The sequence below is a fragment of the Corvus cornix genome, chromosome 12 (assembly GCF_000738735.6).
Source record: "Corvus cornix cornix isolate S_Up_H32 chromosome 12, ASM73873v5, whole genome shotgun sequence".
In the NCBI taxonomy this organism is placed as follows: Eukaryota; Metazoa; Chordata; class Aves; order Passeriformes; family Corvidae; genus Corvus; species Corvus cornix.
This window is the reverse complement of record NC_046342.1, coordinates 1,579,471-1,604,798: the sequence shown is the minus strand read 5'-3', so window position 1 is coordinate 1,604,798 and position 25,328 is coordinate 1,579,471. Positions and strand designations below refer to the sequence as shown.

Sequence of the window (25,328 nt, the reverse complement as noted above, 5' to 3'; positions counted from 1 at the left end):
TGTATGTGCTTGTACAGGTAAGACTCCAGAAGTTCTTTCCCACTTCAGGAAAAACCCTGCAGTGGTGCATATCCAGTATATGGTATCAGCACATCCTGGCTGAAAGTGCAATAGAAGCAGCAGCATTGTACACTTGGGTTTGTTAAGCTGAACTCCCCTACACTTTTAACAGAGTGCTCATCAGCCTATCCCATAGCTACATACAATGGCACACTGGTGAAGATACGTTTCTCCTTAAAGCCTCCCTGTAACTAAACTTTGCTAAAAAGTTAATGCCGAGGATGAACGAGCAACTTCGGTCTCAGTCTGGAGGTGGAGGGGTTTTTAACACTGACTTTCCGAGAGCAGCATCTTTCCTGAAGCACTCGGGGCCACCCGAGCCGCCTCCGGGAGGCCGGTGCAGAAGCCGCCCCGGACTCACCTGCAGCGCCAGGCAGCGCGCGTCGCTGCTCTGCAGGGCGGCCCGCATGTCCTCCACCAGCTCCCGCAGGCTGCCGTTCTCCTCCTCCAGCTTGGCGATGCGGTCCTCGGCCTGCTCCAGCGCCACGATCTCCTCGTAGCACTCTCGGAGCAGGGCCCCGGCGGCCGCCGCTCGGCGCTGCCCGCGGCTCCGCGGCCGGCGGGGTCGGCGCGGCGGCGGCGGCGGGGGCTGCGCAGGCGGATCTGGGTCTCGATGTGCTCGCTCTCCCGCCCAGCGGCAGCCGCGGCCCCGCGCCGCCCGCGCGGGTGCTGAAGTGGCCGCAGAGCCGCGCGTGGAACTGGCGGAAGGTGAGCTCGGCCGAGAGCCCGTCCCACAGCCCCCGCGCACTCCTCGGGGTCCGCCGCCTCCTCCAGCCCCAGCACCTGGCACAGCGTGCGGAAGTCCTCGCCGGGGATGCGGCCCGCCCCGGCGCAGTCCAGGTGGTGGAAGATCTCCTGCAGGTACTGGTCCAGGCCGGTGGCCAGCACGACGATCTCGTTCTCCACGCCGCGGTCCAGCCCGTAGTGGTAGGCGAGGGCGCTGACCAGCCACTGCGTGCGCCGGGCCGGCCGCCCGTAGGGGTCCCAGCCCTCAGGCGGCTCCATCGCGCCCGCCCGTCCCGCGGCGCTGCCCGACCATCCCGAGCGCCCGCTCGCCCCAGCGCTCGGCCCCGGCCCCGGCCCGCGGCGGGGCGGGATGGGATGGGCGGGACGGGCGGGGCGGGGCCGCCGCCTCCCCGGCGCTGCCCCGGTGCTGCTCCCAGCGCTGCTCGCGGAGCGCCCGGCTCGCCCCGCAGCGGAGTCGCGATCCCCTTTGTCCGTCAGGAAAAGGGATTCAGGCAAAGCGGGCAGGTGCCACCCTGCTTGGTTTGTCTGCCAAGCCTGCGCCCCAAGTTTGTTTCTGATTTCTTAAGTAATTTCTCCCTGCTTCCTCTTTAATAGCAGCAAGACAATAGCATCGCACAATCCAGTTTGACAAGTGAGGTTTGTGAACAAGTGAGTGCTTCCACTAAATTAAAAACCCAATGCGCCTGAAAGTTGACCTTCTGTTCGCTCAGGCTTCCTTACCTCTGTAGATGAGGTGACTTTATGGTGTAGGTATGTGGGTTTTAAATTGTCTGTGACAGAGATGAGTAAGTGCTAAACCTGTTCAAATGCTGAGCTGCCCAAAGCAGTGATTTTAGTCTCTCTTTGGCTGGGGAGTAGGACCGGCGTTGTTGAACGCAGGGAGCAGCACGAGCAGGGCTCCTCCAGCAGCAGGGACACACCACGAGCCAGAGGGGACCAGAGGGGACAGTGGCACCAGCCGTGCCCAAGGTCTGAACAGGGTGGCAAAGTCATGTGGTGCTAAGAGGCTGCATTAACAGCCCAGGCAAGGCATGGGCCAGGTCTGGGGACCATCCAAGGAGTCCTGTCGAGAGTAAATCATTCTAAGATTCTCTCTAGGACAAAAAAAGGAGAAAACCAATCCAGCTGATACTTGAGGAAAGAGAATTCAAGTTCATTTGAAACACTGGTTAATACAAGGTTGGGTTTCTTTTGAGTGAACTGACGCTAATAAATGTTTGCTCACATGTGGTGGGGTTTCTCTGCAAATAGGCTTTGATAATTCATCTGATCACATTCGGTTTTGCTCTTTAAGATAAATTGGTAGCACCTGCGTAGCTATTGTTGAGGAATGGAGACTTGTTTGTAGCTTAGTATTTTCTCAGGATGAGCCGTACATTTTAGCACAGGAGGAAGGTAAGGGAAAGGTTTAAAAACTTTCCTGAAGTGACACACTTTCAGAGGAGCCTGCAGAGGAGAAGTCCTCTCAGCCACTGCCAGGGCTCTTTGCCTCCTCTGCAGGCTCAGTATTCTGGGAGTTCCATAGCCTCAGCTGCCACAGTATTTCCTCAGAATATTTCTTGTTGTGCAGTACACAGGAAGAATATTCTGTGCTAGATTGTCCTCTGGGCTTTGAGGTAAATCTCAGTAATTCTGGTGATTTTCGTGTCCAGATGAACTTTTTTTAGATAGTAAGGAAAAGGGAAGAGGTGCCATCGAAAATTAATTGCTCAAAATTTGAGTGGCCCAACCACACTAAAAAATGAAGTCTAAACTGAAGAATTTTTTATTTTTTTTCTGCTTACAGGTGGGGTAAAACATGCAATGCTATTGCAAAAAAAGTTCTTTGATGAGATTTAGCCAGCACTCAGCTGCATGAAAATCAAAGCAGCAAAGGATGAGACAAGGCATGGAAAGAGTCTTCAGCCCTTCCTGTTGTAGGTACAACAGTATGAAAACTTACTCTAGCAGATGCCCCAAGCTGTTGGTGGCCCAAGCCCTGTTCTGGCTGGTCCAGTTTCAGTCCTAGCTGGAGGACCAGGGTGGCTGGCTCGGGAGGGGAGGAGGTGGGGGGATCTCGGAGGGCTTCTGCTTCACAGCTGGGCTGGGGGGGAGTGGGGGAGGCAGAGAGTGCTGGTGCTCTGCTTTTCTGGGTGACTGCGGCTGCTGCTGAGGCTATGTCTGAGAGCTGTCAAAACGGGCGGTCTTTGGGCTCCCTGGAGGCGAGGGAGAGTCGGGCCTTCCTGGCTGGGACGCTGGAGCTGGAGCAGGGCGACTGTGGAGAGAGGAGGTGTCTGAGGCCCCCAGCTGCACCTGGCACACAGGGACCCTCCTCCCCAGCAGGGCCCAGAGCTGGCAAGGCTCCCCGGCACGGCTGCAGCTGCTGGCACACCTTGGCCCAGGTGGACAGCTGCCCCTCGAGGCCCCAGCCAGCAGGGGATGGCTCTGGGCAGGGTCCCTGGCCAGGAGCGGGCCCCAGAGCGCGTCTGCCTTTCAAGGGCAATCTCGGCCCCGCTCCTTCTCCTCCCCACCTTGCTTTGCCCCTGCCCGGTGCTCCTGGGGCTGCCCTTGGCCAGGCAGCCTCTGTGGCAGCAGCACTGGCTGCAGCCCGAGCGGGCTCCCCAGGACAAGGCCCAGCAACTAAGAGGCCAATTAAAGCACTGCACAGCAGCAGAACCCTCAGCAGAGTTGTTTGGACAACCACGGACTCGCCACAGCTCCACAGCAGCCTCACGGGGAATGTTTCCTGTCTACAAGCAGCCTTTAAAGGAAGCTGGGGGATGGAGATCAACAACTTACTGTTCCTTGCCCTTCCACCACCGGAACCCGACATAGCACAGGACGATGGAAAGTGGCACAGTGATCAGTGTCACTACTGTGCCTACCATGCAGGACTTGCGCACATCCTGGGGGCAGAAAACTCTTGGGCTGCTCGGTGTATCCTGGGCATTTTTGTCTGACTTGCCAAGCACGCCTGTGGGAGCAATGGGGAGCGTGAGCCCGTGCTGTGCAGCACTGCTGAGCTGGCAGCACGTTGCATACGGCCAGGACCTTCTCTGCTTCCCCGGAGCTGGGGCCTGCAGGCACCTTGCCGCCCCTGGGCACAGGCTGTGCCACCAACAAAGCCCAGAGGGCCGGGAGGAGAGCCCGGGGGCAGCGCAGCTGCTGGGGCAGGGGCTCCTTCGAGGGACACGGGCCAAAGCCATCCCTGCAGCAGCAGCTGCCCCGCGACCCTCCCTGCCCCGCGACAGCTCCCGCAGCGCAGGGGGACAGAGCCAGGCCCTGTCAGGACACACAGCAGCCCTGCCCAGTGTGGGAGCCAGGGCTGCCTCTGGGCCTGGGCTGGCGGCAGGGCTCCCGCTCGGGGCTGCTCCTGTGCCTGGGGCCTCTGGGCACTCGGGGCCGGCTCCGGGAGGCGGCTGCAGCGGGAGGGACGTGGGTGCACGAGTCCCGTTTGCCAGGGGCTGCGGAACGAGCTCCAGAGGCCTCGAAGCCAAGGCGCCTCCAGCTTTGGCTGCTGCCGGGCCCTGCAAGGGCGGCCCTGGGGGAAGAGCTGCTGCCACACAGCCCCGCCGAGGGCTGAGCCCGGCTGAGCCCGGCACAGCAATTACCTGCTGGGCCTGTGCCCGTGGCTGGCAGCTCCTCCTTTCCTGCAGCAGGGGCTTGCACAGAGCCATTGTTTCCTGTGGGATGTGCCACCATCTTTCGGTTCATTCCTGGAGAAAGGAAGAGGGACAGCTGGGTCAGGTGGAACAGTTCCCCATTGGGTGGTGGCATCTTCAGGAGGCAATACTGGTCAAAGCCATGGATAAGGATCAGGAAAATGCCCAGGCTCTTGGGGCTGGGCCAGGGCCCTCCCTTCTCCAAAGAGCCTCCACTCCTGATCTACCCGGAGACCGGGAAATTGCAGGGGATCTCAGGGGGTGCATGGCCCGTGGTGCAGTTTGGGCACCCTGTCAGCTGATGCCAAATGCCTTCCTGCAGAGGCCGGGGAGGAGCTGCAGCCAGGCCAGGCTGGGAAACAGCCCTGCAGGGCGTGAAAGCAGCAGCGGGGCCGCGAGGCTGCGATGGATGCCTTCCCCTGTGCCGGGCACGGCGTGTGCAGATGTGCAGCGACAGCCCCCGGCTGCTGAGGCTCAGGAGAAGGCTGAGGGAAATGCACCCACCACGCCGTCTCTCCAGATCACTCAGCATCTGGTCCAGTTGTTTGGATGCCTCCAGGGATTTCTTGTCTTCTCCAGGGATGTCCATGTTCTTCCTTCTCAGGGGACCTTAAGAGAAAGTAGTTCCATTTCAGATGAATGAATCCCACAAAACCAGTGCTCAGCCTGTGGGGTCAGCAGGGACTCACTGCTCACCCCTGCGATGGGAGCCGGGCTTGCGTGCAGGAACCAGCAAAGGAGCTGGAGAAGTCCTCCCTGCAGACACACCTGTAACTCAACAGCCAGAGAAGCTTCTGTCATCTCTGCTGATCTGCATGGGCAGCACTGAGCTGCAGGAGCAGGGAGGGGATCCCACAGGGCGAGGGCACCCACGGGCACAGCTGTGTCCTGGCACCTGCAGCGATGCCCCGCTGGCCACCTTTGGGCTCTGAGCTGGCAGCTCTCCCAGGGGAAAGGCCTTGACCTACCCTCATCTTCTCGCTGAGGCTCAGTCGTGGACATGGGCTGGGAAGTCGCTTGACCATCACCAACAGGTTCAGCTGCAAAGAAAGGCAGGACAGAAAGCTCCCCTGGCACTGTTGGACATCCTCAGGCTCCCTGGGGCCGGCAGAGGAGCCGCGCCGGGCACAGCGCCCCGGGCCACAGCCCTGGGCCCGGCCCCTTCCCTCTCTGCTCTTCTCCGGGGCTGCACAGAGCACACGCAAGGAGCAACTGGCATTGCACACGGCAAGAAGGCTGACAGCTAAATGCTCCTTCCTGCCCCGACAGCGACTCTGGGGGATCACTCAGGGCTCGAGAAGGGAGCAGGGCAAGGTTTCCAGAATCCTTCGGCCTTGAGGTGACGTTAACGAGAGTGGCACCTGAGTGAGCTCTTGCCACAGTGACACTGATCATTGTCAGGAAAGGGATGCTGAGAACTTACATCCATCAAGCTCCAAGATCCTTAAACCGTCATTTACCAGCGACTCCAAATGATGCAGGTCACGATCCCAATCTAGAAGGGAACATAGATGAGAAGCATTCCATGGTGTGCTGGGATCCCCTTCTCCTGTAGGGAACTGGGCACCGCAAGGGGCTTGGGTAAGGCCGTGGGAGCCAGATGCCAATGGACATGGCCCAAGCTGCAGAGGGGCCTGGCGAGCTCTGGGCTGGCTCCTGGTCCCTCTCGTCCCTCTTTGCAGGCCCTGGGCAACATCCCAGGAGGGGCGGCTGGAGCAGCCCAGCGCCCCTCAGGGCTCTCTCACTCCCACCACAGAAGCCCTCCCTACAGGCCTGGGGAAAACCCTCCCCCACGCTTCCCGGGGAGAAGGGAGCGCTGTCCCGGGAAGGGGGAGCCCGGCCGCCGGCTCACCTGCTCCCCGCGCTCGCATCGGAGCAGCCTGGGCAGCCCTGGCAGGCAGGGCCACTGCCAGCAGGAGCAGGAGCAAGAGGCGCAGAGCAAGGGCCATGGTGCCTTGCCCTCAGCCAGTCCCGCAGCTCTCGCTGCCACCACAGTCCTGACACTGCTGTCCCAAGGTCAGCACCGCTGCTGCCGCCGCCGCTGCTGCCGCAACAGTTGTGGTCACCGACGGACTGCTCGGTCGCTGTGCTGCTGTGCAACCGCAGGGCTCTGGGACCTCTGTGACCTCAGAGCCTGCTGTGACCTCAGAGCCTGCTGTGACCTCAGAGCCTGCTGTGACCTCATGGGTGTGGATGGACCTCAAGGCTGGAATTTTCCTTTTTGGGGAGGGAGCTCATCCTGCACGGCAGCTCAGTCCAAGGGCGAAGACAGCCCCCCCAACTCAAGCTCAGAGGTCTACCCTGTGTTCTGGGCACTGGGACAGGGGCAGAGACAGCTCACATGCCCTCAGAACAACAGGAGATCACAACCAAGGATTTCTGAGCTCCTCAGGCACTGTCAGCCACAGCCCAAGAGGCTGAGGAGTGAGTGAGCTCTGGCTGGAGACAAGTGCAAGATTCCCTCCTGTCGGCAGCTTCCCAGCTGGAGCCCAGTTTGGCACCTTGGGGAGGCCATGGCTAACGCAGCCCTTTTCTTTCATGGGAAAGGTGAAGCCTTTACTTCACCATTTGCTCTTCATGTGCAATTTAAGGGACTGCTTTCTTTTGTGGTCCTCAAAGAACACAGTCAATTAATAAAACAGGGGAAAAACCACCCAAGCTCTTAAATGCTTTCATATGCAAAAGGAAACCTTGAGGAGCACACAGTGGGTCTGTGCTGCCTGACCAACCCAGAGGCCTTCCATGATGGAATGACTGTATCAGTGGACAAGGGAAGAGCTACGGATGCCACCACTCCAGCCTTCTGCAATGCCCTGGACACAGTTCCCCACCCAGCATCCTTCTCCCTCGTCTGGAGCTATGATCTGATGGAGTCACAGTTTGGAGGCTGAGGAATTGGCTCACATCCAGAGGGTTGTGGTCAATGGCTCAGAGTCCCGATGGACATCAGTGACAGCAAAACCATCCCTGCACACTGGGAACTCAATGTCCTGACGGTGCTGCTGGATGAGATGAGAGCTGGCAGTGCCACCCAAAATGAACTGTTCTGATTCCCCAAGTCTTTCAGCACTTACTCAGTGAATAAGCAGCTGATGGAAGTGCAAAGATGCTGAGAAACCACACAATCCCTTCCCTGGGAAGACACCACACAATCCCTTCCCTGGGAAGACATCTCTCCTTCCAAACCGCACCTGTCTTTATCCAGCTCCAAGGGGGGAACAGACATATATACATCTAATAAAGTTACTAGAGCTTTAAATAAAATCTCTTTATTTACCCTTTTTCTGTGAAGTTGTGGTTAGAAAGAAGTTTTATTTTATACAGTTACATTTAGTAAAGTCATTAAATAACAGATCTTTTTAAGGTGTCAAATCCTTGAACTGCAGCGAATCCCTCCCTGATTTCCATTCATCAGTACCTGCAGTCAGGGAGGGATCAGAAGGTCCTGTCCAGGGGGTGGGAGCAGATGTATGCCCTCTTCTCCAGGATCTGCTTTGCAGCTTTTTTAATAGAATCATCCAGGTTTTCATCGGCATCTGTGGAGGGACAGAGAAAAGTCAACTAAGGTACCATAAAGAGCGGATCTAAATTTCTTCCAAAAAGTGTTTTCAAATACAAATGCAAGTACGTGAGTGCCAGGAAGAAACAGAGCATTCTCTTCTGAAAAAGACTGATTACTACAGACTGAGTTTCAGAGAGCCAATGCCCAACTGGTCAGTACTTCCCCAAGAGTCCAAATCCGTAATTTCAATCAGTTACTTATCAGGGGTATTTGCTACTGAGAGATTTTATGTTCCTTAAAAAAAGAACCCTGGCAGTTTGCTTTAGCTATGAAGAGTCTCTTTTCAACAGGTTCCAGCTCTGCTCCATGTTTGAATTAAAAGCAGACCAGAACCAGTTCTGTTGGTCACATCAAACCCACCTACTGTTGAACACAGTCTGTGAAAGACAGAAGAGTGTAAAAGTTATTTCATTTTATAGTACTTACATTTTTCTAATTGAGACATGGCATAATTATTCTTGAAATAGGCTTCTGTGCAGAAGATATTTGTAAGAAGCACCTGGAAAAGGAGTAAAACTGAGTTAAAAAACTAATGAATGAATTCCATGAAGAAAACCATGTAGTAAAAACACAGTAATTTAAACTTCTCAAAGCCCTTTGATAACAGAGCCCTGCACCCCAGTCACGTGCAGTGCAGCCTCAGCTGTCCCTCTGAGCCCAGAGTTGCCAAGGGTCAGGGCTGGGGTGAGCCTTCACCCAAAACTGGCTCCAAGACTGATTGGGAATCAATGCAGGAAGGGGCTCACAGAGCAAAGCCTCAAGGCCAAAGCCAAAGCTTCATCAGGTTGGATTTGTTTTAACACTGGATTGTTAGCAAATTTGCTCATCCTGTAACATAATTGTTACCAGGAAACTTTATATGAGCTACTAAATAACCACTTTCCTGTCCTGGACTGTACTGCCCAAATGCTGTTGTGTTTATGTGTTATAATGAATAGAGCTATAATGAAAGGAGCTTGGGAAGAACTGCATGGTGTTACCAGATTTGAGAGAACGTGCAGAGCTGTGACCAGGCTCTCACTGTCTCTGTATGTGTCAATGAAGTATTTCAAACACGTTGAGAGCAGCTCAGCAACTCAGTGAGCAGAGCCCCTGAGAGGCTCCTGCACTCTGGCACGTTCTGCTGCACTTCTGTGGGAGAGTTTGCTGTAAATTCCCCACGAACACAGCCTGCCTGCTCCCAGGAGCACAGATGGAGTGGGAATGGCTGCTGCTGAAGGACACTCACCTCGTGGTCGTGGTTCCTGAGCCCGATGCTGATGGAGCGGCTCGCCCGGGAGATGGCTGCAGTCATCGCATACAAATTAATCACCACATCTGCCACTCTCTTCAGCACCAGCTGCTCCTCCACTATCGTCTGGGAGAGTAAAAAGCACTATTAGCTTGTAGTCTGTCAGTTTAAAACTTTTACCAAATACCAGCGTTCATACTCTGTGTTTAGGTCCAGCTTTATTTCGCACAAACAGGTTCTACGCTATGTCTGAAATTATCATTGTCAGTTTTGGATTAACTGAGCTGCACCTTTTAACAATCTTCACGTAAAATTGTAAAATTGCTGTGTGCCTTCAACCACTTTGCTAAATGCCTGCAGCAGCAGGATTTGTGCTTACACAAGGAGAAGAAAACAAATTCACTGAGGGTGCTGGTGTTTCGGTTTTGGTTTTAAAAATGTAACTTGTTCATTACTCTGAGTACAGAATGTCTGTGTTTTCTCACACTCAGTGAGAAGGTGTGAAGGAAGTGCTGGCTCCTGCCACACACAGTCCCCTGCAGGTTCCAGTGGGGCCCCGAGGATAAACTATTCAGTAACAAAGACAGCAGACAAAATAGTTACCTTGCCAAACCTACTTAGCAGGCCCCTGACTGTAGTTCCAAAATAATAAATGTTTTCTTCAAGTTTCTTGGCACTCTCCTATGAAACAGAAAAGGAAATACAACAATTTGAGTAGTTTTATAACAGAAGAAGCAGCACATCCTCACCCCCTTTAAACAGGACACTGGATTTTTCTTGGTAAGCACCAGTCTTTTTTTAACATTCATCCACTTTGCTGCTGAAAGCCAGACAGACACTTTTCTTTCTCTAAAACCTGCATTAAAATTTTCTAGTTTACTCTTGATAACTTTAATTATAGGCTTACGCTGACAGAAGTAACTAACAGAACATCCCGTGAAAAATATACCTTATCTTTTTGCTACTAACAGAACATTAATTTTTGGTCATAAAAACCATTTCCTAAGTGATTAAGCAAGTATGGGTATGTGAAATTCACAGAAATTCTTACCTGAAACTCTGTTACAATTAAACAGGAAAAGCTCCTGTGTTTTGTGACTGACCTTACCACAAAGGGCAGCCACAGACCATTACAGAGACTTTAATATGGTGAAGGCTCAATTTATACAAATGACCCAGATGGATCTAAACATGGATTTGGCATAAATACAGATTTAATCCAGCCTTCATTCTCCCTTGATACCAGTACAGTAACTGTAACTTCTTACCCTGACATGGTGTCAACATCAGCTTACACTGGAAAATCTCACTGTTCCTAAGCACACACTGTGTTTTGCAAAACCAGGAGATCCAGCTGTGACAAGCAGTAAAGGGAACAAACATGAAAGCTCAGCACTGAGGCCCTTACCTGGAGGCTGGGATGCACCACCCCACGGTCACCTACAAGCCCCAAATCCACCTTCCTGCCCAGGGTGTCCTGTAACCTGGTCAGGAACTCCCCCAGGGCCACTCCCACGTTTCCTTTCTTGATTGCTCTGAAATGTTGGGGAAAGAACAGCTGTTAAGGAAATTCCACGAGGTTCAGACATAACCAGCTGAAATTCCAAATGCTTTAGCAAAACACCTGCAGTTTGCCCATGAATTACCAAGCCATCAGCTCCTCTCCAAGACACCCACAAGGAATTCCAGAGACCAGCTCTCAATATGCACAATGCAGCTGTTGTGCCAATACAACTTCATTGAGATACAAAATATTCATTACTGGTCTTGTAGGAAGTAATTACAGCTTGTGTAAAAGTCTAAGACAAAATGCATTAAATGCCACGACTCCTAAAGCTATGAACCATCCCATTAAAAAGACAAAGAGACCCTGTAACACTGAACATTTACAGGCAATACACTGAAAATTTTGCAGATTTTTCCCATAGTTTCCCCTCTTATCTACAAAGTGACCACATTTTGTTTAATTTATTAAGAAACTATTAACAAAAATTAAGAACATACTTGATTTTGTCAGTTAAGATCTTGCCTGCGTGCTGCAGCCCTGTCAGTGCAATGTACATTCTCAGGATTTCATTGGTTCCCTGGAGAAAACAGAAGAGAAAGTGAGACAGGTGGGTAATTACAAAATTTGCAATAGTGTTTTCCAAGCAGGTCTGTTGGGCCCCTGTGCCCTTCCCACAGTTCCAGTATCCCAGGATGACTCTTCCCACCCATAAATTGCTGCCTTTTGCTTTATCTCAATTTTAATTCTGATTTCATGTGGCTGTGCAGAAGTTGGGCTCCTCATTATTAAACACACAAATGTATCCCAATGAAAAATAAACCAGACTAAATGCATTTTGAGTGAAAAAAGTTCTGCATTGTTCCAGTGAAGGAACACTTAAATAGCTGTAAAAGTGCTCAAAATGAGCTGAGTTAAAATCAAGTCTGGTAGTGGCTCTGATGTGCACACAATGGTCACTGACAATCCAGCTTGGAGAGAAAACAAACTTCGGAACCAACCTTTTTTTTAATATAAATGCCCATCAATAAGTTAATTAACCTTCTAAGCTGATCTTTTATGAGTTTCCCTACTTCACTTGTGAGAAGCACACAAGAGGAAAGCTTACTGCTGTAAGTCACACTGTGGTCACACTATAAAAGCCATCATAGCTTGTTTCACTATAGGGAACTACTATTGGTACCTCCAAAGAAAACAAGGTCAGTTCTCCAGTCTTACTCTGTCACAGACTTTGCAGCTGAAGGAATGAAGCCCTGGTCAACCAAACCCTCAGGTTTGTGCTCACCTTTACAGACTGTGCAGTTTGCAGTAAAAATCCTGGTACTTGCCTCAAAAATGAGCAGTATCCTGGTGTCCCTGAGGTAGCGTTCGTAGGGATAGTCCTTCATGTAGCCAAGGCCTCCAAGGATCTGCAGTGCCTCACTCACACACGCCCAGGCACCTTCAGAGCTGAACACCTGCCACAGCACAGGGTTTAATCACCAGAGAATAGATAATAAAACACCAATAAACACAGGATACAACCCCAGAGCAGGGTATCTACAGGGCACTGCTGCAGGATTTTCTACTGTGTTACAGCAGTCCCCGTAACTTGCCTGAACAGTGTCCCTGTGGCCCAGGGTGTTTGGTCAAACTCAACCAGTGCCCTTGCAATGCACAAGGCAGTCTCCAAAAGGGCACATTCCAGGGAAAGGGGCAGCCCCACACTGGCACAGCAGGTGTAGCTGCTTGTTTGGAGCCCAGAGCAGGAGTTTTCTGCAGTGACCACACCATGCAGGACACCCTGGCAGCCACAGCCTGGATATTCCACAGGGTTTGCTCTGCCAACAGTTCCCTGGGAAAGCTGGGACAGCAGCAGCTTGGCCAGGCTGGCAGCTGGAGCTGTGGCTGAGTGTCCCTGTGCTCATGTGAGGCCTCCTGAGACCCCAGCTCAGGAGAGCTGTGATATTCTCAACCTGCAGGTTTTATTTCTCATGGTGACAAAATTGTGAGTCTGAGGCTGTGGGATACAGACAGAACAATATCCATTATTTCATCTGGCTGAAGGGCTTCTATCACCTGTCCAAATGCAGCCCCTGAGCCCTCAGCAGTGCAGACTGAACACAGAGCCCTTCCCCAGCTCTGCTTACCTTGACCATGGCAGCCTCCACGGAGCAGTCTGGGAAGCCTGGCTTGTCCATCATCCCTGCAGTCAGGTAAGCCATGCTCTCCATCACGTAGGCTTTCACAGCCATCAAACAAAACTTCTCCTGGCAGATGGCAACGTGAGGAATCATACAGAAATTCAGGTGCAAAAGCCCACAATCAACCCTCAAACTTAAAAACAACTGCAGTTTTCATATGTTTAACATCACCAAATCAATCAATAAAAAGTACCACTTCAAAACAATCATGAAATAAAAGATATTTTTATACATTTATCATTCTATCACTTATCATTTAAAAGATCAGTGTACAGAAGTCAGCACCAAGTTCACACAAATTCCTAGCAAATCCTTTAAACCAGTACAGCCAAAATACCCCCAATGCAATCTGGCACTCAGCACAGAGATTTAGGTGTTTCATTTTTTGTTACCTGAATTAATCCAAACTGGCTGAGTTTCTTATTGAATTGTTTCCTGGTACAAGCATACTCTGATGTCATTTCTTTAAAGAAAGAAAAACAAATCCATCTCAGAAGGGCTGTGACAGACCATTCCTGCTGCTGGTGTCTTTCTCTGGATGGTGATGCTCCAGTCTATGCCCAGGAACCCCCTGGCTGCTCCAGAAGCAGCACTTTGTGAAAAACACCCTCACACTGATGGTGTTGATCAAGTCTGGGACCAGCCTGTCAAGGGATTTGGAACCAGAGGTGTGACCTGTACTCTTGGAGAGGTAATCAATTTTGGTGCTAATTGATTAGAGGGATCTCTGTTACTGTTTTGGCTAAACACTTTTATTCCTAATTACTGTGTGTAGCTCTGAGCCAGTTACTCAGGTGGGAGGTTCTAAGGGAGACTACACCTTCTAAAAGCAATAGTACAGAGGTTTTTTTTATTGGGAAGAACACTTTACCTCAGGGAAATCAACAGAGGCAATAACCTCCCACTCTATGAACTGAACCTACACTGCATGAAAGGAAAATATCTTTATTTCAAAACCTCTGCAAACAGACTTTTAGTAACTATTTTACAAAAATGTATTTTAAAGATGTCAGAGTATGTTGGGACAAGATCAAGGCTCATGTTCCCATTTGAATGCCCTGCATTGTCTGCCTCAGGCAGAGCAGTTTCTGTGGCACCCAGCAATCCAGAGCACCCAGTGCACCCACCTATCAATTTTTTAATCATTCCAGCAGATGCACTGCCCATGCTAAATCTTCCACTGTTGAGGATATTCATGGCAACCTGTGAAGAAATGGATGGGGTTTAGGCCACGTTCTCCTTATAGCCATGCTGGTTACTGCTTCCTGCCTCAGTGCTTCCCTGGATTTCACTCCTCACTGGGGCACACTCCCAGTCCTGGGACACCTGCCCTCACATCAGCCACCACAGCACTCAGCATCCCAAGGAAAATGCTTCAAAACTGGGCTTTTCCTGTCACCCGCTACCTCCAATTTTATATCTGAAATAGATGATCCACTGACTTGGAAATAATCTCTATTCTAACTACATGAAGGTAAAATGTAGATAAAAATATATTTATCTGCCCTGGTAAACAACATTCCAGCTAGACAGCACTGCTCCAGTTTATGAGATGAAGAAGAAAGACACAACATTTCTTCCTGCAGCTGACCTGTGATGGCTGTTCTCTGCCTCAGATTCCTTTCAGCAACATACCACAGAAGGGAACATGAATGAAGGTGTAGAAATGAAACACAACTCAATAATGTACAAAAATAGATTCTGGAATCTGGTGGTGCTGTTTCTCAGCATGGGTGACTCAGGTCAAAGCCTGTTAAGAAAGAAGTCACTGTCCTACATTTTAACTCATGGTAACTATCTCAGGAAGACACCATAAAAATCTTCTTTTAATCTCTACTACATTAAAGAAGATTATTTAATTTAGCACTTAGGCCTGCATTTGCCTGCTCCAGCAGGAGTAAGAAACAGAGGAGTAAGAGCAGTTTTGCAAACCCCCAGGTCACTCTCAGAGAAGGGTTACACCACCTGTGCCAAGTGGTATCTGTGGTATCTTTCCTGGTGTCCTGCCAGCATTTCCTTGTGCAGCTATCCAGCCCTGGAGAACCACCTGACAGCCAGGGCACCTTGGACCTGGGCTTGCCTCCAACCATTCCTTGTGACACTCATTCCTCTCTGTCCCTTTCCACACTCTGCTGGAGGAACCAGCAGAGGACATGTCGCCCATTCAGGTCAGAAGGGCAGCTGAAGTCACTCCCTTTTCTGAAGGGACACCACAAAAAACAATCCAGAGCCCAGCAAAGAGCAGAACCAGCTCTGTGACTGCACTGAGAAGAAACCCACAGAAATCTGAGGTATTGGCACACTGTGCACTGTCCAGTGACACCAATTTACACATCAGTGGAGGAGTCTGTCCTCCAGTATCCTTTAGTGTGGCAGTGTTCACACCACCCACGAGGAAACTTCAGTACAGGGGGGAACACACTCTCCTTCAGGCTTTTAAAAACCACCAGTAGTTATTCTCCACTGCTTACCTTAAATCCCCCTCCAACTTCTCCAATTACATTCTCTATAGGCACTTTGGTGTTTTCAAAATGTACTTCACAGGCTGAAACACAGAATTAACACTTGTTCAAGTATGACGTAGAAATATTTAAAAGACACTCAGGAACATAAGGCACTACTTGTAGCAAGAAATGAAATCTTCCCAATGCATTGTTTATGACAGAATTACCCATGCTTTGCCAAGGAAGTGAGAATTTGGCAAAAAGCTGTAGAGCTGACATCAGTTACTGATGTAAAGTATTAAAAATGTAATGAATGTACATTGTGCAAACCGAGAAGCAGTTTTGTCTTTATCTTGTCTTAGTTCTAAGGAACTGATTGAACAGTCAAGTCCAAAAGACAGATGGTGAAAAGCTGCAATCACTAATAAGCTTAAGAGCTGATGAAAGTGGACTTCTAAATTAAACCTATTGGCCACTGGATCTCCTGAGTGATTTCTTTCACTGCACAGTGAATGAACTCCCCAATACTGATTTCTTATTTCAGACCCTGTGTCAGGAAGGACTCTTAGGAAAAGCCACCTACAGAAACATGAAACTTACACTGTAACATGGAACAGATACTGATTTGCCTCTGAATGCAGATGGACCTAACCAAAATAAAACATTAAACTTCTAAAACAATTTCTGCTAACAGTTTTAAGTGGTTCTTACTGTTGGAGCCTCGAATGCCTAATTTATCCTCGGGCTTCCCGTTGGTGACGCCCCCAAAGTCCCGCTCCACGATGAAAGCAGTGATTTTATCCTTCACCTGCCCGTCTTTATCCACAACCTCTGTCCTGGCAAACACTGTGAAAATACTTGCAAGGCCACCATTGGAGATCCAGACCTGTTTTGAGAGAGAGAAGATGTGTAAGAAATGTAACTGTGCTGATTTTGGGAGCACCATTCCCAAGGGTTTTGTAAGAGACTGGGCAAAGAACAGAGTGCTGAAAAATTGCTGCTCCTTCCTTCAATCCTAATGAGTGCCTGCTTCAGTGTGAGCACATCTCTGAGGGGAGCTGACCACACATGGTAAGGTTAGAGCAACTCTAAATCCAGGCTGTAATACCAACATGAGTGAAATTAAACTCCACAGTGCATTTCCACAAAAGCTGGTACACCCCACTGCTGATGGCACATGAGGGATACAAGAGCAGTGCAGACTGGACAAACCCTGTGCCCAAAAATTATTTAACCCTCCTGAGAAAGTCTCTGAATAGCCTCTCCCCCAGGGTGGGACTTTCCACACCACAAATGGATCAACAACTACAGAAAAGTCTGCAATGCATGAAATACTGCTGATCCAGGACATCTCTACGTCTCTTCAAGACTGGCTTTTGCCACTGCTTCTTTCAGCAGAAAGCTTGCAAGCAGCCCTGTTTCTAATGAAATACCAAATTTTCTCCTAAAATCTAGCCTGAAGAATGAAGAGATGGCAAAATACAGATTTAGGTTTCTTTTTACCTAAGCTGTCATGGAGGGGGCTGATTAACTAATTACCCAACCCTCCCTGAAGCTGAACCGGTAAGTGGGTGATGAAGAAGGAACCCGGGCTGGTTTTCTATTTTTCTTACCACGAGTTTAATGCAGTAATTCCCTAACAGTGATTTTCTGTTCTCTTTGTGCCTAACCCAACAAGGGTCACTCTCCTCTAGCTTGGAAACCTCCCAGTTCCAGACTGATGCAAAAGACAAGGACACTTCCCACACACTTGTAACAAATTTCCCATTCCCAGTCTGTGGGTGGATACCTTGGAGCCATTTAACAGGAAGTATTTCCCATCTTCACTCAGGGTTGCTCTTGTCTGGATGGATGCAGCATCACTCCCACTAGAAAACAAACAAGTTATTAATGTTTAAAGAAATAAAAACGCTTTAAAAACCCAAAACTGCACGTTTTCCCTCTTCCCATCCTTTAAAAAGGAGGGTTTATTAGATAGCAGTATATCAACTTTAGCTTTTAACTAACAAGGAAGGTCACTAGATTGAACAGCTCTAAAAGGTACCTGAGGGGACATTTCTGCTCACCAGAATGTGCAGAATGACACAAAAGCAATTTTTTGGAGCTACACTTTGAGCTATGTGAACACAAAATGAGCCTGTCACTCTAAAACACGTCAAGTTTAAAATGTCTAAGCCATTCCTCAAAAATTCACACCCTGTTCTACATCCCAGGTAAAAAGAGGCTCAATAGGAATGAAAAATAACCATGTGACAGCCTCCATCAATGAGCACTTGGGTACATCAAGGAGAAAATCAGCAGTGAATGACACCACCACAATCACAAGTTTCCATCCTGTGATTGAAGGTTCACACCCTGCTTCAGTCACCACCTTGCTCCATACTGTAACCAGCAGCTCAACCTCCCCCCTGAAAGAAGCTTCCTCCCCCACAAATTCGGATACCCAGGGACTCGCTGGGGCTGTTCAGCTGCAGTCAGTGCTAAGCTCTCAGAACAGCCAGATCTCAGCTGGTATCTTAATAGGATCAGATTGCTAAAACTTAGCAATTCTAAAGATGATTACTTCTGTGCTCTAGAACTGCAGTCTCTCAGAAGACTGAAGGTGAAGTTACTAAGACCAGCAACCTTTTTAAAAAATCCTGGGGTAAGACAGATGTAAGAGGAATTTCAGAACATGCTTAGCCCTTGTTTTTTTCCTGTGTGCTACTCCCGAGTCCCTTCAATGGTCACTTAAAATCTCTGTGCTGGTTTAACTTTCACCTGCAAGTGGGACAGCTTTGAGAGGGTCCAAGCCCAGCTTAGGACGTTGGAAAAAACCATCACTGATGTCTGAGAGGTACCTACACCACAGCAACACGAAAATCAGCAGGTAAATCAAAGGCTGATTGCAAGCCACTTGAGCAGACAAGTTCAAACTGCAGTCTGAAACTCTTTTCAGCATGGACAAGCAAGACTCAAACACTCAGCTGGTCTCAGTTCCCTCCACAGACATACAGCAAACCACCTCGTGTGTGCTTTGCAGAAAACTGTCCCTCTTCTGCACTTACACAGCTTGCAGCATTAGTACCAGTCAATGAGTAACTAATAAATAAACAAACCTATCTTTGAACTGAAGTTGCTGCTACAAAGGTGCCTCTTCTAAACACCAATATTATTCCTTTTATTTTTGGTAGCTCCTTCAATATAGGGCTTTGTATTCTGGGTAAGAACTGAAAGCATCCTAAACAGTCACAGCACATTATTTCTGACGTAGCACAAAGCATCCTTTCAATTCATTGAAGAAATTAAGTAAATTAATTCCTGGGATGGGAACAACAAGAGTCAGGGATTTCATGGAAACTGCCAAAAGCAGCACATTGGGGAAGGAGTAATTACACAGTCTGGAGTGGTCCTTTAAAAAATAAAGCCTTGATGGATATACTGAAGCCACAGGCCCCAAATAATGAAGATGGAAGCTATTAAGCAATGCAGATAAAGCAGGAAGCCCATTCTGGAGCTGTGGGGCAGCAGCAGCACCTGCCAGGCTCGGTGAGGCAGAAGGCAGCGATGTGCTCCCCCGACGCCAGCCGGGGCAGGTACTTGGCCTTCTGCTCCTCGGTGCCAGCAATGAGGATCCCCTGCAGAAACAAGCAACAGAGAACTTTGCAGCATCACCCTGTGGAAAAAGAAATGGGGCTGACAAGTCCTGCCATGTTCAGAAAGCTTCGTTGGCAAATTTTATGGCACGGCAAGAGACAGTTAATAAACAACAGACTGCATTCTTTTTCAGACATTAAAATATTTGTCATTAGCATTGTCTGCTAAATTCCAAGAGGAATTTCCTCTTGCTATAATGAACCTACTGTGGTTTCAAGCTTCATTCTACCATCCATCCACCACTAAAAGGTAAATACCTATGGTTGTACTAAAGTTCAAAATTCACACACTTGCTTTTGGATGAGTTTTCTGCTCTAAGCTCCCAAACACACAGCCTCATCCAGCCAGCCAAAGTTGCTCTCTTCTGAATTTTCTCCCTCCTCATCACCTGAACCCCCCTGATATTTTATTTATTTCTATTCTATTTATTCTAGCTACTTTAAACAAGTCTGGTCAATTAAAAAAAAAAGAACTTGGGATCATTTAAAGTAGTTTTTCTAAGAATAATTATCTTAATAGTAACTTTCTTGTGTACTTCATATCCAGCCTTTCTGCTGCATGAGAGTCTTACACTGAACCAGTGGCAGGGGCTGCTGGGGACACCAACAACCTGATTTATGCTTCTCCAGTAAATCTGATTTGTTCCACCCAGGGCTCACATTTTTCACTTCACCTTTTCCATGCAATCTGTGCAGAACCACTGGACCTAAAGCAGCAGCATTACCTTCAGCCCAATGGCCTGATGAGCTGCCAGGGTCACTGCAATGGAGCCATCCAGGGATGTGATTTCTCCCAGACGAGCATACATGGTGTTTGACAGACCCAGCCCACCTGGAACAGGCACCAGGTTTTATTTTAGTACATAGAACATGCCCCTTCCCCCAAAAAAACCCATTTCAAGTACAGAAATGCAGGAATGTAACACTTTTAACTGGAGAGCTACAAAAGTGACACAAAACAGCTCCCAAGCAGGCTTCCAAACTGGTGCTAGAGAAGGATAAAACACAACCCTTCCAAAAGGTCCTTAATAAAAAAAAAATGAATATACCAAGAAACAAACTTGGCACCAGCACATGCTTTCTGGAGGAAGTAGGATAAATCAAAGCTAAGTATGAGACTAATGTTCAAGAATTTTATGCTATCAGGACCAGAAGTCCTGCTCCATGTAATTTAAGACTGTTTTATGTAATACTGGTGACTAAAAAATTTAATCTAATCAAGATAATCTTTTGTCCAGGTTAATAATTTTCTCCTTGGGACAGTGGTGCAAGCCAGGATAACCCACACCTCATTCTGCAGATGTCTCAACAGTCCCACTATTGTGTGTACACTGAATAAATACAAGAAGAGTCTCCCCTGACACCACGAACTCACACCAGGGCCTCACACACCAGGGCCTTGCTCTTCAGAGCACATGGATTCAAACTCACACTCCTCCTTTCCAAACTCTTCCTTCTGTGCTGGGTCAGGATCCAGCCTGGGCACAGGAATTCCAGTGGTGCCCGTGTCAGAGCCAATATTCCATGATCTGCATGAGCTCCACTGTCCCCACTAAAGTTGTGCACTTCAATCAAAGAGGCCACTACTACAAACGTCAGTGAAAAGCACCCTGCAGTGCATGAAGCACTGATCAGGTATGGCTTTAAAACATGACAAGCACCACCAAAAGCCCAGAAAAGGGGGAATAACCTCATTAGAAGTATATTAGTTATGGTGCAGACTAGAAGAGCTTGCTTAAGCAGGCAGAGCTCCTCCACAGCCACACTCCTGCTGCTGTGTCCCTTCAGTAACCAAGGACAAAGCCTCAGCTCCTCAGCTGGCCAAACGCCCACGCATGGAACAGTCCAGACACGTTTTGCCAGACCCCAAAATGCACCCCTGAATACACTGGGTTATTCCTCTGTGACATTTACTCACCATACTCCTCTGGAATCTGCATGCCAAAGAGACCCAAGTCCTTCAGCCCTTGTAAGGTTTCAGGTGGGATTTTTGCATCTTGATCGATTTTCTTCGAGTCCACTACAAACACAGACAGTTTTAACATTTAACACTGTGCTTCTCAGTGCCCAGAGCAGCTGTGACACTGCAGGGTTCCCTCAGCAGGGCCAAGGTCACTGAGTGCCCTGAGCCAGCAGCAGTGGGATCTCTAACTTTTTGAGGGCCCAGACCTAGGGAACTGAATTCCCTGCTGGAATTTTCCTCCAGTCTTCTGAACCAGCTTTAGAGAAGCCATGAGCTCGTGGCACCAGAGAGAGACAGACTTCTCACCTCCAGCTTCACAAGAATTATTCCTTTCTAGGTTCAGCCTGACTGTCCTGTTTGTTCTCATGACATATTCAGGAAAAGAACTTGGAAGTGGGAAAAGTCCAGCGTTTATTTTGTTTTCTCAAACACCTCTGTGTGTACAGGTTGTGCATGTCAGCAGATTCCAAGACTGGAATAAGCAAGGTATTTCCAGGATTTTCTACCTGAACCAAGTCTAGGTCGTGAATACAAGAAAAAAAAAGTACATAAATGAGGTAATCAGAAAATCTTGTTCTCAGGAGTTTTTCAAATTCTTGGGGGATTAAAAGAGCTGCTTTGTACCATGGCAGTGAAAGCAAACAGGAATTAAGCAGCTCAGGCAAGCTGTAAGCTGCAGCAGAGGGAGCAGAGCCATCCTTCCAAAAAGTACCCAAGAGGTGCCTCTGCAAAAGCAACGGAGCATCCTGGGGACTCCTCCCAGTCACCCCAGTGAAAGAGCACTGGAACCTCTGTGGGAACACAACAGAGAGGCACCCAGATGCTCTGATGCTCTTCTGGGAGAAAAAAACCCTCATTTTGAAAAAGACTTTTTGTTCCCTGTGCTAACCTTTCAGCCCCACAGCCCCAGCCCCATTTCTGGGGTGTGGCCTCAGCTGCTCCAGGGTGAGAGGTGGTTTTTCCCTCTTGCTCCATGATGCCCACACAGACCCACCCTGGTGTCCAGTCACTGGGCAGCCCCAGCTGACTCTGCTCAGAGGGGTTTCCTTCCCAGTGCCAATCACACCAAGCTGCTGTTTAAGGCTGCCCTACTGACCTATTTTTACCACACCCCTCAGTCACCCTGAATAACTAAACACAAATAGCTGGGAATTCACAGATGAGCAATTTCCACCTGCAGTTAAGACTCCATAGTTTGACCTTCTTATTCCTCCCCTAAACATCACGTTGTTTACTCCATGAATGATGCTCCCCAACAGAGCAAAGAATTAAAAACTGTAATCTGAATAAATTCTTTATTTACTGTCAGTGAGCAACACTACAGTTTTACAGTTTAAATCACCTGGATCTCACAAATGGTGATGTGTGACAATCACTGGCTTCTCCAAACTCCTACAGTGTTTGGAAGAGCAGGGCTGCTATCTCTGCCTGCGGGAAGTCTGAGACAATGGTGCTCAACTGCCTCAGAAATTGCTGTCTGTGAAACCCAATATCCTGCAATTGTTCTGGAATTGGCTTATCCATGGCAGCACTAACAGAAGGAACACCCTGCAATGCTCTCTGGAATGCAGATGGGGAATAAGACCTTTCCCAAATAGAATTAATACCCTAATGCTGAAAAAACATAAATGTTTTTGATTTTTCATAACTCCTCAGTGAGCCATCATTTCTGAGTTTCTCTGCTGCATTCTGCTACAATCAGTTTTAGCAGAGCAGGACGGTTAAAAAGTTCTAGGAAAAAAACCCACAACATATGAAGTGGTAGAAAGCACAATTCAACTGAGCTGAAACCAATTTCAAATCCTACCTCTATCCCAGAATGCTTTTAGTTCCTCTTTTTTTCTGGTTTGGAATTTATGTCTTCTGATCAACATCCAAATACTCACCATAAAAAGCCATAAATGGACATGCTGTAGAATCAGCATCACTATATGAGTAGTAATAAATGCATAAATTAAATGTTTTCATTACAATAATCTTATTCAACTGCTATAGCTAAATCATTTTGTAATCACTAAATCACTGGCATTAATAGAAACATAATAACATACCTTCTTCATTGAAGAATTTTTCAACAGGTCCCACAAACTGGTTGATCTCTGCCAATTCTTCATTGCTAATTTCTGGGTATGGGAAAACTTCTTCCTAAAACAGGAGAATTATTTAATAATTTTTACTACATGAATCATGCAACTGAAATAAAAATTCAAGGACACATGCCTTGCAACGACTCCAAAACAATGTGCAAATTAAGAATTGTGGAAAATGTTCTGAAACAGAAACAGAGATCCACAGGACCCAACTTTATTACACACCAAAACCAGACCAGAAAGTGCTACTTGAACAACAGAAACATTAGGGAGAAATCAAGAGATTTTTAAGAACTACAAGGATGCAAAAATCCTTCATCACCCACGAGCTTCGTCAATGTAACTCTATAACGCATTTATAAAAAGGAGTTTAATTTATATCCAAATCAATGAACTGTTATAATGTTTCCAAAGCTCAGCCCATGAACAAATCTCACCTGTTAATGCCTCGAGGACAAAGGTGAGTGAGTCCCACCACTCCTTATCACCACCAGGGTGTTCCGGTCATAAACTGGGAGCAGCACGACCTAACAGGTTTGAATTGACAAAAAACCCCAGCAAGGAACCCAAGAAGTGGGAGACGACGTGAGAAGCACACTTTTAATGTTTACTGCCTTTCGCCTTTTAAACAGAGGAGTTTGTCTCTGTCCACACAGATCTGTTCGGGATACTCCCAGCAACAATATCAGCGCCAAAAATTCAGGACCTGGGAAATGCTGGAGGTTTTCAGAAAGCTGTTGTATTGAAATCTGAGAGACAAAACCCCCAGACGTATCTGAAGCACTTTACCTGACAAGGTCTGTGGCAGGAGGCTTTATTGCTCAACTCATTTCAGCGGATTTGAGTTATTCCTTCTTTCAATTTACTTCACCCTGCAATCTCTGGTACATGCACACTCTAAGCCTTGCATTAACAAACTCTGGCTAATACAGCGTTCTGTCTCAGATTTTAACTTCTTTGTCCAGTGCCGTCTCAAGGCACGACAAGAATTTCAGTCTTTCCTGTCAAAAACTGCAGGCGGAAGTTTGCATAAAGCCTCGATCCTTGAAGCAAAAGCAGAGAACAAAGCGATACAAGCTCTGCGGAGTGCCCCGAGCCCGGCGCACACAGACACTCGTGTTTCCAGGGGAATCCGCGGGCCGGGCAGGCACGGGGGCTGTGGCTCAGCGCAGCTCCTCGGGGCCGGCTGTTCGGGTCATTCTGCATCGCGTGTTTTGTGTGCGGGGCTGCAGAGGGGTCACTCAGTTAACCCGGCTCCAGCTGCGGGGCACTGGACACACAGAGACGCCTCTTGTCCACTCCGCGTCAGGGCGGGGAGCTCTGCAGGGGCATCGCGCCAGGCTGGACCCACGGGCTGAGGGACAGCCAGGCCACGGGCCGGGTCCTGCCCTGGGCTCACATCAACCCCCGCAGCCCCAGCCTGGGGATGAGCGGCTGGAAAACGCCCTGCGAGCGCTGGTGGCAGCGCTGGACACGAGCCCAGGTGGGCGATGCCGCCGCTTTGTGCCAGCCCCGGCGTGACCCCAGCCCCAGGGCAGCGCCAGCCCCGCCGCGCCCTCCTCGCTGTCCCCCGGTGCAAGGGCAGCGACCCCCGGGCACGGTCGCCGCCGGGACCCCCACGGGCAGCCCCATCCCCGCGGACCCACCTTGCGCAGGGTGCCGAGGAACAGCTCCTTGGCGAAGGCGCGGCGGGGCGCGGCCGTGCGCAGGCCGCGGGCGGCGGGGCCGGGCCAGGGCCGGGGCCGGGGCCGGGGGGCGCGCAGGGCCCGCAGCAGCTGCAGCAGCGCCGCGCTCATGGCCGAGCTCACGGCCGCGCTCGGCGCTCCGCTGACGGCACGGCAGCGCGCCCGGCCCGGCCCCGGGGCGGGGCACGGCTCAGGGCCTGCACCGGGCGGCGCTTCGCTCGCAGGGACGCGGGGATGGGGATAGAGCCGCTCACGGGTTCACTACCCCGGCCCCGGTTTGGGGCACGGCTCAGGGCCCGCACCGGGCAGCGCTTCGCTCGCAGGGACGCGGCGATGGGGATAGAGCCGCTCACGGGTTCACTACCCCGGCCCCGGTTTGGGGCGCGGCTCAGGGCCCGCAGCGGGCGGCGCTTCGCTCGCAGGGACCGCGGCCATGGCGATAAAGCCGCTCACGGGTTCACTGCCCCGGCCCCGCGTCCGGTTTGGGGCGCGGCGGAGCCCGGAGCGCCACAGGCGAGGCCCGCGGTGCCCTTCCCGGGCCGGCAGCTCCGGCATGAGCCGCACGGCCCACCGGAGAACGGCT

At 49.8% G+C, this 25,328-nt stretch overlaps 2 protein-coding genes and 1 long non-coding RNA gene across 3 annotated transcripts in view; all 3 read right to left on the bottom strand.

The window, feature by feature from the left end:
- Window positions 1–1,128, bottom strand: part of EFCC1 (EF-hand and coiled-coil domain containing 1) — a 41,834-nt gene extending 40,706 nt beyond the window's left edge. The window contains 4 exon segments of the mRNA XM_039559055.1: window positions 422–567; window positions 570–695; window positions 698–800; window positions 802–1,128. Coding sequence (XP_039414989.1) covers window positions 422–567; window positions 570–695; window positions 698–800; window positions 802–1,065 — 639 coding nt within the window. The 5' untranslated portion in view covers window positions 1,066–1,128.
- Window positions 1,129–5,036: 3,908 nt separating this feature from the next.
- On the bottom strand, window positions 5,037–5,493 carry LOC120410646. Its single transcript, XR_005602946.1, has 3 exons — window positions 5,417–5,493; window positions 5,145–5,216; window positions 5,037–5,057 (listed from the first exon to the last, which is right to left on the bottom strand). It is a non-coding gene; the product is annotated as an uncharacterized LOC120410646 (long non-coding RNA).
- A 2,198-nt stretch (window positions 5,494–7,691) lies between these two features.
- Window positions 7,692–25,300, bottom strand: ACAD9 (acyl-CoA dehydrogenase family member 9). The gene is given in 20 exon segments (XM_039559147.1): window positions 7,692–7,984; window positions 8,437–8,509; window positions 9,239–9,367; window positions 9,845–9,922; window positions 10,650–10,776; window positions 11,246–11,325; window positions 12,074–12,202; window positions 12,875–12,994; window positions 13,321–13,391; window positions 14,056–14,131; window positions 15,400–15,473; window positions 16,084–16,258; window positions 17,162–17,240; window positions 18,889–18,989; window positions 19,733–19,839; window positions 20,926–21,027; window positions 23,022–23,115; window positions 24,707–24,883; window positions 24,885–24,934; window positions 25,141–25,300. Coding segments are annotated over 20 exon segments (2,103 nt in total). The 3' UTR covers window positions 7,692–7,883.
- Between the last annotated feature and the right edge of the window lie 28 nt (window positions 25,301–25,328).